The 17,976-nt window shown below is 43.4% G+C and overlaps 1 protein-coding gene across 1 annotated transcript; it reads right to left on the minus strand.

Annotated features, from left to right (window-relative positions):
* Positions 1-1,048: 1,048 nt before the first annotated feature.
* On the minus strand, positions 1,049-17,815 carry mRpL9 (mitochondrial ribosomal protein L9). Its single transcript, XM_089549213.1, has 7 exons — positions 17,493-17,815; positions 16,992-17,154; positions 14,946-15,070; positions 13,827-13,874; positions 5,530-5,631; positions 4,187-4,288; positions 1,049-1,319 (listed from the first exon to the last, which is right to left on the minus strand). Exons 1-7 carry the CDS (start codon positions 17,568-17,570, stop codon positions 1,098-1,100), a joined length of 840 nt encoding a protein of 279 aa, XP_089405339.1. The 5' UTR covers positions 17,571-17,815; the 3' UTR covers positions 1,049-1,097.
* Positions 17,816-17,976: the final 161 nt, after the last annotated feature.

Here is a 17,976-nt window from a genome sequence, read left to right on the forward strand (position 1 = left end):
GCTGCGAGCAAATGACGAGCAACGATGCCCTTCATCGCAAGGTTACGCACGCGCACAGGAACTTTCTGGTGGCCGTCCATGGAAGGCGCCCGAGGCTGCAAGTAATCATCATCGTAAACTTTTTCCTCCGCCATGAGCTCCCGCTATCTTTATCGACATCAGTATCACCAGCTCCAGCTTTCTGTGGCTCTTGAAAGCGCAGGAGTATTGGTAGATTGTAAATTCGCCGTTGTTGTGGCTTTTGTGTGCTGCCGTAGAGCGTTGCAATTTTAGCACGATGGGCAAGTGCCTTAATAGCTACATAACTGGGATTTTGCTCTCGAACACGGCAAGCGAGCAGCGGGAAGGAAATTCAACGTGACCGAGAAGTGTGTCCAACGATGGTGCAGCTAAAAGGATGCACTGAGGAACACAAACTGCAAAAAGTGCACTTTTAGGGGCAAGTCGTACAATTTCCCGAACTGGAAGAAGAGCTGCTCTGCTATGTCTAGTACACTGTAGCTATGTGTTGGAAATGCGGAACAATGGCTACGCATTATCAACAGACATGCTGAGCGACTTTTGTGGGATGAGCATGCACCAGCTCGAAGTCTGAAGACTCTGCGAGTGACGATTGAACGTAGAATAAATGCTGCTCACTCCCTGATTGGCGTGTTTTTACTTTAAAAGAATTTTTTTCGCACATCGTATGCATGGTCAGCACGCGTTTATGCAGCATTTGGGTTTCTGTAATTAGTGTATTTATTGCTTGAATGTAACTACTGCATTAATTTTAAAACATTGCTGACTAATATTTTGAATGAAATATAAGCTGCTTTACTTTACTATTTGCACTTGATTATAAGAGATCCCACTACAGTGCTTAACTTAGAGGCCTCTTTCTGTATCCCTCTGTGAGTGTGTCCACTTTGTATGTAATAAAACAATAATAATAATGATAAAACAGAAGTGACCAAAATACACCATCACAGAAATGTGCCATCCATAACAGTGTTGCACATTGCATAGATTGCAAGCACAGCCTGTTCAGAACTGACTTCAAACTGAATAGTCTCCTAAATTCATTGTTTATTAGATGCTTTCAAAGGTACACAGTGCTAGCTAGAGGCACTTGGCTTCACTGGTGTTGTTGTGGTGTCTACTTGCTCACGTGGCTTGAACTGTTTGGGGAAAAGCTCATGAAGGGACGCCTCTTGTTCCGGAAGCAGGGCCTCCACTGGTAGCTTCTCAAATGGCACCTCTGAACTCTCATCAACTCGGACAGCTTTGCCAACATGCTGGATCCGGAAGGGTACTACACCTTTGTCAACCTTGTTGATCTGTTCAAAGGAATATACAGTCACATTGCTGAGGACCACTACAACAAAGACTGCGAAGGATTTCAAATGAAGCAGCACATATGTTTCGGTACGGATCTAGTACAAGTTCATCCGTGCAAAGGCAAAAGTCATAATTTCATTGTCAGGGATGAGTGCAACATTTACGCTCTCCAGACAAAGAGCCCAATAACACAGTTCTCCTCACGGCTCTACATGCACTGTTAATCCCAGTGAAGCATGAAAAGCATATAGAGAGGCTTTCACGCATGAAGATGTGCACAAAAAAAGGAGAAAGAGAAAGCAGAGCGAACTAGCTTCTTGAAACTATTCAGGGTTCATAGTATCCATTGGGTGATGACCCAATCCATCAAGAAATCATTGAGGCCAGTTCTCTGACTTTGATTTCTGGAAGAATTGAAAGGCAACAGCATGCACCACTTAGATGTTGCAGTAGCAGTTGGAACTTTCGGTTCTTAAGTACCGTAGGACCAGAAGTCAAGAAAGCAACACGCATGTCACTACCAAAAACCTGACAACCTTATGGCCTCCAAGGCTGCAAAAGTGGCAACCGTTAACTGTAGCCCTAGAGGAGCACTACTTTTGAAAAAGCTACTTATTAATCTGAATGTATCAATGTGGTGGTCAACGTGAAGCAACACAACCATAACTGCATAAGACAGCACCAGATACATAAAATAGGTTTAATTTCACTCACAAATGGCAATATACAGCAGAACCTTGATGTGAATCTCATGGAGTCATGAGAAATGTATGTGTCACCAAAATTCGTTATCATCCAAAAACAAACAAATCTGCATGCAGAAGCACGGGAAATGCATTCATGCACATCTCTTCATTGATGGCAGAATTTATGTTTATGGTCATTCTTCATTGATGACAGAATTTATGTTTATGGCCACGTGCCACCTCTCACTGTTCACGGTGCATACCACGTGTGTGGCGATTACGGGATCGAAAATGTGAGGGCAATGCTTATACTCTGTCTCATACATTCCCTGCAGCGCTATAAGAGGCAGAGTCCTCCTCAGCCAATCAGGAGAGCGCATTAAACGTGTTCCTCCGTGACTCGTCTGCTCGTGGCACACACAGATATGGTTAGAAAAAGAGTCTAAATCGACACTGTCTAAGTATCACAAGCGTATGCACAATTACGTATGCTAAACACAAGCATTGTGTGGGATGTTAAGCCATTTGTTGCATTCATGTTCTGACAACTAGGTTGACAAGTTTCGTTTGGGTTACAGCGCTTGGTTGAGCGAGAGGGTGGGGCATCACGTGGTCTGCGTGCCGACGACAGCAACGGAACTGCAGCTCAATCGTCACTGTAGCCTGAACATGACACCTGGTTTCATGTCAGTGTGCTAAAAGCAGTTTATAAACCTACTTAACCGACTAATTGCTCTGAGCGAGGGATGACAGTGAACAAACAGTGCTTAGCTATCAGGCGGTGAGAAGGTGGTGCTTCCCGGTCTGCAGAGGAGGGTAAACAACCAGAAAATGTCTCAAACTGCACAACTTGTACCTCTAATTTCTTCACCAACACAACACTTTCTAATATATCTGCTGCTTTGCACTTTCGGCCGCCTACTTCTTTTCAACTTCCAAAAAAGCACCGCAATGCTGCCTTGCAGAAGTTATGAATGTCCTCAATTACTCTGTGATTTGAAGATCAAGGATGTTACCTGCTCTGAGCATAGAACTTCATACAATCTGAAGTGATATTCAAGAAATTTCTTTCATATTTGACACTGCCACTTGCCAATACGCACTAAATCCCCACTCTATGCTTCACTGCCCGTAACTGTGAATAAACAAGAGCTGAACAACTGTCTAGCATTCTATGTATGTTTAACTTATTTTCAAGATTTCATAACCATCTGTGCGGAGATGGATTCTGGATTCTGACGGAAATTCATGGATGTAGGGCCGCCACTTCCGGATTGGACGGGCCATGTTTGTTGTTTTTACTGCAGTTTGAGAGACATCACTGGGTAACCCTTTGCATATGTTTGCATTACTACTGATAAGATGCTGTCAGATCAAATGGCTTAGCTTCTTGCTCCATTCAATTTCAATAGCAATTGCAGTAGCTGACAGAGCAGCAGCAATGATGACAAAACATATATGCCCTACAAGAGGTTTATAATAATTGCCTCAACCATCTCAAAAATCGCCAAAAATCACTGGCCAAAGTCTGCAGCATTCAACTGCTCATATGAAGGGATACAAATACATACACATGCATGCATCCATTCCCAGTGCAGAGTCGCTCAGTCCCTGTGACACAGATTACGCCCTGCTTTATAACTCTCAATGAAATTCTCCACAACACTATCTTGTTTGTACAAAATAAAACAGCTTTATGGGTGCAAGCATCCTTCGGGGCTGCCCTCTTAAGAACACCAGATATCCAAGGGGTTTCAAGGAACCGAACGGACCATGTGTTTTCTATCCCGTGAGGAAATGAACTCAGAAGGTGTGATTAATGGTGATAAATTCTTGTATCAGAAATTCAATGCAGTCCTTGGTTCCTCAAAAGACATACAGAGAAAGAAGACCATATAATACCAATAATTTCAAACCAATGAAAACACTAGCATACGAAATATAAATGTAGAGTTAAAGGACCTTACAAGGTTCTTTTTTGATAGCGATCTTTTGCTCCACTTTTACGTGGTCCGAATATGCAACTGTCCACAGTGCTACACTGAATGTAAAACATTCGCTACACTGCCGGGAACAACTGGTGCAAATTTTCATGAGCAATGTGGTATAGAACAAATTTCCTGTTGTTTCCTTTCACACATACAAAACATGGTATCTTTAGACAAAAATGTTTCACTTACATAAATAGTGGCCAGGAACACTTTGTTTTCCTTTCCAGCATAGTCTGGCCCAGTGATTGGTGTTTCAGGCACCTCTATAGACTCTTCTGGTACAGTGATGCCCTAAATAGGGTTCCGAAAAGATTATTACCCATTCACGCGAGACGTAGAAACTTCCAAGCTTTACATCATTTACACAGACTTTTCAGCAGAGACGTCTGAACAAAGTTGGTTAAAACAGCACTGCACTACTAGCAGCCAGCACATCTAACAGCAGTGAAATTCATGACATCTATCACCCATGCACAATGCAGAACAAATTCTGAGAAAAAAATTCAGAGATGCTAAGCACCCAGAATACTATAAAATGAAATATCGGAAAGTTAATGCACACCAATGAGAATTTCATTTATTGGCTCAAATCTCCTGCTGTTTCGAGTGATTTCCTGCATACCTATGAGAGAGGGCTTCCAAGTGCCTTAGTTTGTTAGTAAAGCTGCCATGCATTCAAATTTCGGCCTGCATGTACAAGCGCTGATTTTGGACTAACTTGTACGTGAATAGAAGATAATGAATACAATGACATCCAAAGCACAACGTGAGAGACTGGCAGTTTAACACGCGGGACGTCAAACTGTGGTGATGGAGGAGTGGTCTAATGCACCGGTCAGTGAAGCTGATCTGTTCGCGCCACCACAGGTTCAAAGTCCACTCGCTCTGTTTCTTTTTTGTTTCTTTTATTCAAACTCGACCGAGTGCGACACTCCACACTGCCTTTCGGGCTGACAAGGTCCTTATGCTATTGCATAATAATACAAGCCGAACCAAGACGTCACCATATAATACTTACTGCACCTGCAAGACCAGAAACATGAGAAATGCACTAGCTGTAAAATTGCTGCAACTGATCACATTGGCATTCCAATAAATTAACATCCTAACACTTAGGATAATTATGATTTGAAGTCTAAAACTTCATGCATACGGTGGTATTTTTTTGCGATGGCAATCCTGTGATATGGGTCGCCGTGAACTATATCTTTCCAGAGTATTAGCACCCTCATACTTTAAATTATGCTAACTATGGCAACTAAGACCGTGCAGAAAATGTGGCTAGGCAAGCACAGCAATGACAGCAAGCAACAGCAGCACATTACCATATTGGTCTTATGACGCTCAGGCTGTGCTAAGACTCTCTATTAAGTTTTGTGCTTGAAGCTCATGATATGATCATTGACTGATCACATGCTGGAAAAAGACAAGCCATTTTTTGTCTAGCAATCTTATGCTAAGTAGGTTATAGACGTCAATGTACTCAGAAATGAACTTTATATAAAAGCATGGGCACAAATGGTGCAACTCACCGCTTGACGAAGTGCAATTCGAAGATGCCATGGCTCAACAGTCCAGCCTTCTTCTCGGTTCATGGGAAGCCTGACGATTGTAGTCTTTAACATACGGAGGGTCTGTTAACAAAAAAAATAAATAAAGAAGGCTTCAAGTTAATCCATTTTCCAAAAAATTACTAATGATAACACAAACGTGAAGCAGCAAATTACTTCACATTCATTCACAAAATGAATCTACGGAATGGCGTGGTTTGATGTGTAAGCGTTTTATTGTTTGACCTTGTGCTTGGTGTCAGGTTTGTGAGAAGATTCGCCCCAAGTCTGTGCCTGGTAACCGGTACTGCTGCCTGTCATTTGCAAAGAGGTGTGCCATTTACACTCAGTACCCAGTAGGTGGCAATGTAGGCACCCAACTACCACTAGAGTCTAGAGTCTCTAGCTAGTCCTCACAGGAGCAGTTACTCTGACTTTACCTCTCAGTGCCACTGCCTTTTGGCAGTATTTAATAATGCGAAGCTCTGTCAGCACACTGCCAATAGACTCTGCAGCAATGAATGCTCATCATGTGGCTACCTGCCAAATTAGCAAACCGGCGGCCATACTTCTCACAGCGAGTCACACGAGTCACAGTGAGTACCACGAGTTAAGTCCAGGATAAAAGAAATCTCCTGCACATGTCACGAGATGGTGCACATAATAAAGCGTTGTTTTGTTCCATTAATAACTTGAAGGTATTTTTTGCCACTTTCAGTCTGACCTGCTCAAAAGAATCTTTCGCCGCCACGGTGGCTCAGCGGTTATGGTGCTCGGCTGCTGACCCAGAAGATGCGGGTTCGATCCCGGCCGCGGCGGCTAGAATTTCTTTGGAGGAGAAATTCTAGAGGCCCGTGTACTGTGCGATGTCAGTGCACGTTAAAGAACCCCAGGTAGTCGAAATTTCCGGAGCCCTCCACTACGGCGTCTCTCATAGCCTTAGTCGCTTTGGGACGTTAAACCCCATAAACCAAACCAAACCAAAAGAATCTTTCAACTTGCACAGCAAAGTAGCCGTCTAATGTTCTCCCTCTGTTAGCATGAAATGGTCATCATATACACGATATGACAACGGTCTTATAGCAACAAAGCACAATTCTCAATCCCAGCTATATGCCAAGTAAGGCACGTTTTTGTTGGTGCCACTAAGGAATTTTCATATTTTATGTGCACACTATGTATTTCCCCTATAGCGAGACAACAAATATATTCATTTTAAAATATACAACAAATACATTCATTTTAAAATATATAACAAATACATTCGTTTTAATATAGAAACTTAAGGGTCTTTACTTTTACACTAAATCCCACTAAGCTGCAATCCCAAAGCATAATCAAGCAGCACTGCTTCAGCGAAAATACAGTCGAGCCTACTTATAATAAACTTGATGGCAAAGTGGATTGTTGTCGTTTTATCCGAGGTTCATAGTATGTGGACTTTTCATTTTACAGCCAGCAACACGAAGTCTGACAAAACTGTCATTTGTTTCTTAGAAAAGTTTGTTATGCATGTCAGCTTCTTTGAAGAAGACCATATCAAGGTGCTTTCCAAGCTCTGCAGAGCAGTCATACATGTTTATCGCTGAGAGAAAGCAACAAGTTGCCTTAAGAACAGAATTCAACTAATCGCAGTTAAAGCATTCATGGCAAATGGTGGCAGGACAGCCTCCTCGTCATCAGATTCTTGGTAGTTGGAAAGTGCTTGCACTTTGCACACAATGGCTTCGTCAGTGTAACACTTTACAATATATTGCTGTCATGATCCGTACCTCACGAAGCCATCCCAGGCGAAATCATGTCTGGCCATCTGTGCATCAACAACGCATTGTTACGAATCCACATGTATCTAACCATGCAGATATTCAACAGCGTCTTCCATCATTTTTGGGCCCATAAACCATGCTTTACGAAAGCAATTTCCAATGCACTCTGCCGTTGCCGTAAATGTACGGTTTCGGATTTCTGTCCCGCAGGGTTTTCGTCATTCGAAGATGGTTCCGGCCTTGCACTTGAAATTTCACGCTATACTGATGTTGCATGCTCATTGGGAGGTACTCCACCTCATAGGACTTACAAGGTGTGTTAAAAAATTGCTTATGCTACATTCTTGCGAAAAAAACAAAAAAACTGTTGATTTCACTCTTCAGCATGCAGCACAGTTCGCTATGATGCACTTTTGTGAGTTCAGTTTCTCTGTGTGACTGCAATGCAAGTCCATGAAAGTACATTTTTATCTTTATTGGCACTCTCTTGCAGAGGCCAGCGAAAGTTGATTTCCATCTTTATTGGCTGTGTCATTAGTTTGTTTATTACAGACGCTCATGGGGTATCATCATTCCCCTTGTTTATTCAACTTTCGGATCTCTGGCCAAGGCAGCTGCATGCAGCGAAGGTGTCCTGTCATGTGTGAGCCAACATAACTTAGTGCACCGAGCTGAGAGAAGACACTCGTTTTATGTGTGCAAACTACAACAAGGCACTGTGCATAAATCTACGTTTCAAGGACTGCCACACAATTAAATACTAATGAACATTTTTGCAGTAATCAGAGTAGCACCAGAAAACTGTTTTTTTTTTTTTTTCAACTTTTTTCTCCTCACTTGACTCATTCTGTTTACTGAAATTCTGCAATAAAATAATTTGGGAAAATTTGACTAAGCGGTGAACAAAGATATCCAGACTAGAATGTAGCCACATTAGGACATCTTGGGGGCGTGAATGATGCCCAAGTCCGCTGGCTGAATTCTGCTCTTTTCATATGTTCTTTTCTTTTCTTTTTCACTATGTCGTGCTTGAATAGACCGATTTCACAAGCAGTTGCGCTACGCCACCGCCGCCGCGATGCACTCTGGGAGTTGTGGTACTCCGGCCGGCGGCCGCGTCAGCGCGGTGCGTGGCGCACGCGCGAGAAGCATCCCTGTTTGCGTCGCCACACGGTGTCTCTCTGCATGAATGCTGTATTTGCGGGACAAGTGCGTTCACCTGAGGTGTGTCGTGAGCTCCGACAACTGTGCGAAGCAGAGCGTCCCGGATTTTCCGTTTTCTAGAAGAGAAATGTCCAAACGACATTGCGTAGAAGCTGTTCACGAGATGCAGCCGAAGAAGTGCTGTTGAGTACATTTAGCCGTACTGTCCCTGTTGATCAGTGGACAATGACAAATGGCAAATTTTAAAGTTCTGAACTGTATTAAATGCCTTTTACGCGGCTCTCAGCTTTGAGGCAGTCCCTTAAATTGTTAAAAAGAAGGCAATCGGATTTGCCTTCGTGCTGCGTCGTCAAGCCTTCTTTGCAGCGATTTCTGCCCGGTGCAAGGTTGTAAGGGAACAAGTGTACTAAGATTTATTGTTACATTCAGGAATCCACAATGTTAGCTTGATGCACGTATTCACTCCTGATGTCTCGAGCTCCCATACTAGCGATAAATGCTTTATCTATTTCACGGAATGAGAAAGCGAGGCTATAAAACTGTCGAAATGTGGAATAATTTCCAACGTTTTGTTGCTCACTGGTCGTTGAGTGTACATGGTATTCCAGTAACAGCCACATGCCATTTATGCTGGATATCACCCACATTTTGTCCGTTGTTTTGGATAAAAAAGGCCATCTAGTGTTTACCAATCAGTCAACCTGTTCAGACTCGTACTACGAAAATAGCGAAAGTGAGTCGTACGGGAGACGCCCTGGCAGAAGATTATATTAACCGAAATAAAAAAGTAATTAGTGTATCAATAATCAAAATAAAACTATTCGCCACGAAATTAAATGCCCCTAAACCCTAATTAGGCGTACTCAAAAGCTCCCCGATTGGCTTCTCCTTTTCTCATTTTGTACTGAACACAAGCATTTGTCACATCTCCATTTTGAAAAACGGCATAGCTCGCTCGAATCGCTCACCTTTCCTGCTGGTGACCCGCCGAGCACGTCGTGAGTATACATGCATGTGTTTACGTGAATAAGAAAAAAACAATCGCATGGCCGGTTTTGATCAAGGGCTATGATGAAAAAATAAAGGCAACAAACGCTGTGTGACACGTCTATAGCGAATGCCTAGATGAATACAGCGAATACTGAAACAGCAAAATGAGGTGGCAAGAAATGTAAATACTGTCTGAAGACGTTAATTAAATCGCGTGCATCGCTATGCGTTCAAATGTTCTGCTGACAAAATTAACGAAAGCGGCGGTCATGCGCGTTTTTATCGCCACCTGCAGCATTTTCCAAAGCAAGGTTCGAGGAACAAACGCAGCGTCGCCACCGCGGCCACTCCACTTCATGCGGCAACTGACCACCCTCTCTGCGCTGCTCCTACCGCGATTAGCATTGCACCCCTCGAAACTCCGCCGTGGAGCCTCTGTTTCCTTTATAGAGCTCAACACAATAAACGAAACGGCGGAAAGCTACTGCGGCCGGGTATAATGCCAGTCAAGGCGCAAAGTAATGTAGGCTGTCGTGCAGACCAGACGACGCCACGAAGGACTACAGCCAAGATGGCGGCTGGCTACTTCCGGTAAACGCGCGCATGCGCAGTAGGCTTTGTGAAATCGGTCTATTCAACAAGCCACTAGACAAAAAAAATCATGCATCGCCCTTATGAAACTTATGCTCACTTGCATGCTCCTCGAATAACAAAAAGCAATGCATTATGCAGGCTTTGTGTTCGGCCTTTAGTGTACAAATGCATAACCCCCAGGTATCACAGTTTGCTAGACCTGCCGATGACAGGGCAGCCGCTGGTCACAGCTGCTCATCCTCTTGCACAGAAGCACATTATTTTGAAAGTTTCCTCACTTGTCGCCTTACAAGGCATTTATTTGCCTTTGACGGCACCATTTAGTAAAACTGTGCCATGTTGTCAGCATGTCTCGCCTTTACTACTGCACTTTTAGATTCCCTACATTCTTCTCGAAGGTGGGTGTTGCGGGGGCTCAGAGGCCACGCTTACCGGATGCATGTTTTTTTTTGACGGGGAGGCGAATTCAAGGCGCCTCTTTGTTCGTTCTAACACAGTTACGTTGCCATGGTTCTTCGTTGTATCTGAGATGCAGTCCGATTGCCCTAATCCATATTTTGATAGTAGCATCACTCTGGTTCGTAATAAAAGAGTGTTTGTTTTAACTGCAGCCATTAAAGGTGGGCTCGACTGTATATGACAAAAGGCACTGCACCCACAATCTTCCATCTGAGCCACGACAAAACTAGGGGTCATTTTCTGAAATGACCCCATTTAGTAATTTTATTTGCACATTCTTATGGTGCAATATCTCGTAATAGCAAAATGCATCTATTCATGCCACTCAGCTTTCAAAAACATGTTTCAATAAATGCACAGAATTTTTGCTCCGCCTCTATGATAGCCTCTATAATGTTGTTCTAGCTGCATCAATTTGGCTGAGATAGCAATGAAAGTATCATCGTTCTTGACACAGCCAACACAGGTGATCATGAAAGTTACAGAAATGCAATTGCCAAGCTGTATCAAGAACAGGTCAAAGGAGACTGCACCAATCTTCAATTTTTGTCAGTATACTCAACATCTGCATTATATCAAATTATGAAAAAGAATAGTCTGCAGGCGCACAATTTTTAAACATCCAATACTTATGGGCAGAACCAACCAGGTTTTGGGTAACTCTGAGCTGTGCCTAAGAAACAGTCTGTCACAAATTACAGGTGAAAAAATTAGGCAAAGACGCTTAAGACTGCTTACATGTGAGAATGAGGAAGCATTACTGTCCCCCCCCCCCCTTTCTTTCTTCTCCCCCCCCCTTCACACACACACACACACACACACACACACACACACACACACACACACACACACACACACACACACACACACACACGCACGCACGCACACATACGCGCGCGCACACCACGAACTTTTTCTCCTAATGGGTTTTGAAATGCTTTCACATTCGAAAGTGCACACATGAGATCAAGTACTAGTAACCCTTAATTATAACACAAGTGCTCTGCAGATTGAGCAGTGAATCAATCTGAGCCAGCGTGTTCTCAGAGTTGCTACTGCTGCTTCTGAAGCATGCAGTGCATTTTTTAGTGGTAAAGCAACCATCAGTGAGAAGTGTACAAACGTAATGGACGCAGTAAGGAATCTATTACTCCTATCCCCTTCACACTCAGCTCTATTTCCTTGGGCTGGTAAGGATTTGTTTTTTTCTTTTTTGGCCTGGTCGACACTTAGCAACAATTTTTTTTGGCGATGAAGAAAGGCATAGGTACGGAGCATCTGTAACTGAATCCAGGATGACCATCAGGCACACTGTTAGCTGCGTGGTTGCTTCGCTCCATCGGTGGTGAAATTGGCACCATCTATGGAAGCTTCATGTAACCACACATGCCCATAAAATACATAGTAATAATAATAATAAAATATTTAATGCTGGGACTCTCTAAAACTGAAAATGTGCAGTTATGTTAGAAATATGCCTTAAATAACGAGTATTACCAGTACACCATGTCTTAAGAGGAATCTATCAACTGCAACCAGGGATTATATTCTGCTGCATAGAACAAAAGAGCACATTCTGGCTCTGTAGCTTCGGCTTCATTGCAGAGAAAAGTTGACGTGGAGTATTGCATTGCTTCTCCAGCCACAAATATGCATCGCAATAAAGATGAATGTCACTGAAAATTATTTCATCAGAATGCTAGCCTTACTTGATGTAGGAACTCATGCTGGTGCCACTAAACGTATCTGATAAGCAGAGGAACCAGCTAGACATTAGCACGATAAAAATGGCCCAAGTGTTGTGGTGCAGTATTAACCAAAAGAAATACATTATTTTTTAAAGGACCAATTCCGTGCTCTTCTCATCGACAGAAAACGAATAGTGGCTGCTTACCTTGATTCTAATTTGGGTTTGTAACTATATACAACAAGTATTACAACCAGATCAATGTATATATAGTAACCTGCAGTAGCAGCAGTGGCCTTACGCAGCAGGAGCCAGCTAGTAAGTCCATCATTTCCTTCATCGTGCCGACCTCATACTTTTCGGGTGCAACAAACCACTATGAAATCCAGGGTACAACGGAACCCGTCTGGTCGGGAAAATTCATGGCAGGAAATAACAAGCGCCGACCAATCGTTAAACACAAACAAAAACAAAGAGGCGTTTCGGCTCCGCTACGGGAGCCTTGTTCACAATGAAAGGAAGAATGAAGTGAGGGTTCATTTTAAATGCTTCATGGTGTGACGTAAGCAGCGCGTGTAGATCGGGGGTAGATTTCCTTCGTTACGGTTTAGCGTTTGTGACGTGGTTTGGATATGAATGGATTCAAGGGAAAGCCTTGTCGTCTTGTTCTTTTCTTTTCCAATTATCCTCGCGCTATCCCAGTCGATGGCATGACCCAAAAAAACAGCATGTTCTGCTAGTGCACTTTTTGCCATGTGCCGCTTGTTGACATCAATGTTGTGCTGCTGCAATCGTTTGTGGAAGTCACCCATTTCACCTATGTACACTTGGTCACAGCCAGCGCAAGGGATCCTGTAGACAACTCCAGGGAACTTGTCTTTTTCCAGCTTATCTTTCACTTTTCTAAGCTTGCACGTAGGAACATGGGCGATGTCGACCTCACAGGACCGGTATATGCGGGACAGGCTTTCGCTTAAGCCGGGTACATAGGGAAAGTGAACGCGGTAGTGAAAGTGAAAGATAAGCTGGAAAAAGACAAGTTCCCTGGCATTGTCTACCGGATCCCTTCATCACAGACGTCACAGATGCTAAACCGTAACGAAGCAAATCTACCCCCGATCTACACACGCTGCTTACGTCACACCATGAAGCATTTAAAATGAACCCTCACTTCATTCTTCCTTTCATTGTGAACAAGGCTCCCGTAGCGGAGCCGAAACGTCTCTTTGTTTTTGTTTGTGTTTAACGATTGGTCGGCGCTTGTTATTTCCTGCAAACAAACCACTATGCAGTATTTGTTGCTCCCAAGCCTCTTCTTGAAATGTATTTCTCTGCAGACATATCCTCATTTCAGCAAGGGAACCCGCTTGCTTACGACAGTTTATGTCTGCTATTTCATTGAGGAAGTATACCAGCCAACTTATTTCGGATGTATTGAGAAAACACTGCAGCCTAAGTAACAAATATATCAAGCCCATTGCACGATATTATGAGCTCCACAATTTGACCTGCCAATTGCAATGCCTTAGCAAAAGCAACGCCACAGGGTATCAGTTCGTTACGGACACCATTATGGCCACCTTTATGTGCTAAGAATTCCTGGTCAATGCTTTACTTACCACAGGAGAAAACCGGGAACTGTATACCGGGCCTCGGTCTTCTTTACCCTGAAACAGGATAAAGTTATTAGCATTGCTGCGACTTGAATAGATGCTTTGGTTCAACAAGAGCATGGGACAACCGGACATAAAAGAACACTAAACAAAATTTCACTTGTACCTAGGAGTTAAGGGCATAATACAGCTTTGAGCTGAGTGCACACATAGCTAGGTTAAGTGTGTAATGCAACTTTAAGCTGAATGCAAACATAGCTAGGTTAAGTGTGTAATGCAGCTTTGAGCTGAGTGGAAACCCCCTAGAGCCTCTATCAGCACTCGCATGAACTGTTGCAGGCAATATACAGAAGCCAACTGATTTTGCGAACTCCAATAATTCAGACTTGCACAATCTTTCAGACTTCGTTGAGGAACCATCGTGCATTTCATAGAAACTCGTACATATTTATGATTAATAATTAGAACACTGGAGTCCAAAAGTACAATTTTTTTAACAAAATAGGCGCTGGAAATATCGTGGAGATTGTTTTTCAATTGAAGGTTCGTATTTCTGGCCTGATATAGGTGCGAGCAAACATCGCTGTCGCAAACAACTGATTCTTTACCGAAGTAAAAGGTGACATCTTTGATTTAAACAGAGCCAATCGGACGAAACGTCTTGGACACGCTCAGTTATTTGTTCTTACTGCCGGTAATGGCACGCTCTTCACTGCAATCTAGGTGGCCTACAAAGAAGAGCACATAATGGTGTTGAAAACTGGACAGTGTCTGCCACGACTTAACGATGACGCTTGCAGTGTGGTGCAGATGAGGAGTTGTGGGGGGGTTAGCAGCCGAGCACCAGAACCGGGTCAGCTCGGGTCAGCAGCCGAGCACCAGAACCACTGAGCCATCGCGGAGGGTGGTGGGGGGATGAGGGGGGGGGGGGGGATGGTGGATGGCGAAATCTTTTTTGGTCATGCTTGTGAACGTTGCACTATACACACAACCACAAAATTTCTGCTTGCAACAAAAATGGTGTTATGAGCTCTACAAGACAAATTTTCCTCCAAGTACACCAGAAGAAAGTAAAGCCCACATGATGACAGTCAGGTGACATGTTAGAGAGGAAAGGTGACTTACCACCCTCATCTCCTCACGAAGTTTCAGGTTTTCTGGCGTCGCATACATGGCCAATCCTGGCACAATCAGTTCAGTGAGACCATAAAACTGCTGCACAGAAACTATGTCCCACTTGTTACCAAGTCCTAGAAGAGATCAAATACATTTGTAACAACTAGCAAACAGCAAGGCTGGACCCATGCGACATAGCTTAGGAAGCTGAGAGACACTTGCATAAATGCTACTGATGGCACTAGAGAAGTGAAAGTTCCCAATTAGTATCAGCACCAGCAGGCACCCATATACCAGAAAGTGTCAAATGTGTAACGGATGTGTACAAACTGGTGGCGCCTGGTAGCATGGAATGCACACTTCCTGTGCTGCCATTGCTTGAGCAACAACTGCAAAACGTACCATCAGGCCTACTTAAGAAGTGTCAGCATGTGCAGAGCAACATCAATTGCTTCTTATTCAAAACTTATACTATGAAAAATGTAAAAAGTGCATTTTTGCACCATGGTAGCAGGTAACGGCCCGGTTTCTGGAAACTGTGAGAAGACAACCATACGCACCACTTCCCTTGCACAGCAACACTTCATCTGCTACTGCAGGCGCATTATGTCGTATTTCCAAGTGGTGATGCCCCCCCCCCCCCCCCCCCCCCTTTTACTTTCTTTATATTTGATGAGTGTACCACTAGGCACTGCGTTAGAAAGAGGGATGATGGTGTAGGACAAAGTTGAAAGATGCGTAGATGAATTTCAGTGAGAAAACTGCAAAGTGAGTCGACAAAGCAATTTTCCAATGTCCCCTTATGACAGCCAATACTTATCCTTATGACAGAGGCCACTTGAGCTTAAGTAATTCTAAAGTATGCAATGGATGAACTGCCTGGACAATCTTTGCTGGCTAGTTCACTTTCATAATTTCCTGCAGCATGAAAGGACCGTAGCCGTGATTTAATGGCCCACAAAATGGAAAAGAATAGAGAATGAGGCTCAAATAGAAAAAGTGCTGTCTTTTCTCTTCTTGTTTCTTGCCCTTTGAAGCGGTTTATAAGCCATCTACAGAGCTTCAGTTCGTAGACAGGTATGCAGCAGCACAGAGAAAGAGGTACCATCTAGCATTTTCTCATGATCCACTAGGCCTGAAGCATGCTGTAACCTCGCTATGGTCATCGTCCTGAGATGTAGAGAGCAGGCAGGTAGCATGCATGGCACAAACATTCACATACAGCCCTGGTGCTGCGTTTTACTTTTTTGCTAAGCCAGAGTGAGGGGAGAGTGCACTATTCATGGAAATTCTCCAGCAGTTCTGCAATTAAGCTCTCTTCTTTGCATTGACAAAATAGGAGGATTGTGCTCATCAGAGGTTTGAATAAACAGAACTAATCTGTGGACCTAATAAGCAACCACTCTAGTAATACAGTGCCACAGTAATAAGTGTCTCATCTGTGGGAGAACCATGCACCCCACTGAAGTCAACCAAGTATGTCTCCGTATTTGACACGAGACCTGCTGCATTTCTCCTCACTTACTATCCGTGATGCAAGGGAGAGAAAACATCACCTTAACTCTCACACATTCTTCATCGCCCCTTAGGGACGAAGAAGCACACAACAAAATTATAACTGACGGTAAAATAGTGAACTGAGCCCAAAATAATAATTCTACAAGTTACTTATATGTTCAAAGCCACCCCTATCACAATAAATGAACTTCCTTTTGATCTAATGTTGGACTGAATACACTAAGGGCGTTCTCACACAATTGAGTAATTTTCATCGAGTGAATGTTGCGGTAGTGAATGGAAATGTGGTTAATAGAGACACGTATATACAGTCTTGGTCAAAAGTCTGCATAAGCTCGTCAATGGAGCCACCTTGAAATGTTAGGTTTCTTCTTGCGGTAGAAAAGCCTGCTGCTTGACTTGTGTTATGAATGATCAGCTACAGGGAGCAGTCTAGGGACAGTCATTCATTTCGCGGCAGGTGAACGCTGTGGCCTGAGGACTTCTTACGGGAGGGGGGGTACGTAATTTAGGTTGAAAACAAATGATCGAACTTACCTTCAACGAACTGCGTGAGAATGAGATCAATGTTTGGCTTCTTTTTGAATTCGGTGACCTCCACGTAATCGTAAATGAAGTTCTCTTTCCTCAGGGGTCGAGGTGTCTTGTACCACAGCTTTGATGGAGGTGGCTCCTTGACCCGCCTCAAAATTTTGGTCGTCTAAATAAAAGAAAAAAAGAACGAATGCAGAACCCATGAAATGTGCGGCGACAAACAATCTTTTCAGACAACTTTCGTGAAAGCTGGTCTAACTGGTTTAAGGAACAATTTCCCAGTTGATCCCAGTTGGATACCAGTTGGACGCAACTGGAATTCAGCTTGGAGCCAACTGGAAACAACTGGGAAATTGTTCCTTAAACCAGTTTGACCATTACGATTTTCGCCTGGGGATCGACACCCGCGATTTGCTTTAGATATCACAAAAAAAAAAAGTAATTCGTCCCTTCGATCCTAGCAAGCAGACAGCTTGCATATGACAATCACTGCTAGATTCTTACCCTAACTTGGGCGCAAGCCGTTGATTGAGCGCTCCTTAATAAAGCCCGTGTCGTTGACGAAGCAGTAGTTTTCAGCATTTTGACTAAAACGCAGGTACAGGCACACAGTTGGAGTTCAGTTCACTGCTGCTTTTCCCAGTAACACCTGATCGTCCCAGCAATGCCGGTCATCAGGTTGCAGATGGTTCCAATGAAACGACTATACTTTCTGAGGCGCTTTTGCTACTTGTGCTGCCCGTTACTTCTGAAAAAAATCCGGTGTTTCAGTAGTTTCAGTCACGTCCCAAGCAGCTAGCGAGCAAACGCACATGGACGCCTGCGCCGCGGTGATGATGATGATGTTTGTGCTATCATTGTCGAGAACCGACCATTCTTTGAAGCGGTTAGAGTTGGACTCATTAGAAAATAAAAGTTCAAATGAAAGAAAAAGTCAAGCCGTATTATTATTATATATTTTGCTCAGAAATGCGGCAGTTTAGAGAGC

Source organism: Amblyomma mixtum, chromosome 6, assembly GCF_055824585.1.
Source record: "Amblyomma mixtum isolate Tamu chromosome 6, ASM5582458v1, whole genome shotgun sequence".
NCBI classification, from domain to species: Eukaryota; Metazoa; Arthropoda; class Arachnida; order Ixodida; family Ixodidae; genus Amblyomma; species Amblyomma mixtum.

Bases quoted from the DNA above. Each gene is read 5' to 3' on its own strand.
- mRpL9 (XM_089549213.1), bottom strand. From the start codon at position 17,570: ATGCTGAAAACTACTGCTTCGTCAACGACACGGGCTTTATTAAGGAGC. The intron at 13,875-14,945 runs GTAAGTCACCTT...ATCCTGTTTCAG, and splicing joins TTCGTGAGGAGATGAGGGTG to GGTAAAGAAGACCGAGGCCC. The intron at 1,320-4,186 runs GTAAGTGAAACA...TCCTTTGAACAG, and splicing joins TGTTCCTGGCCACTATTTAT to ATCAACAAGGTTGACAAAGG.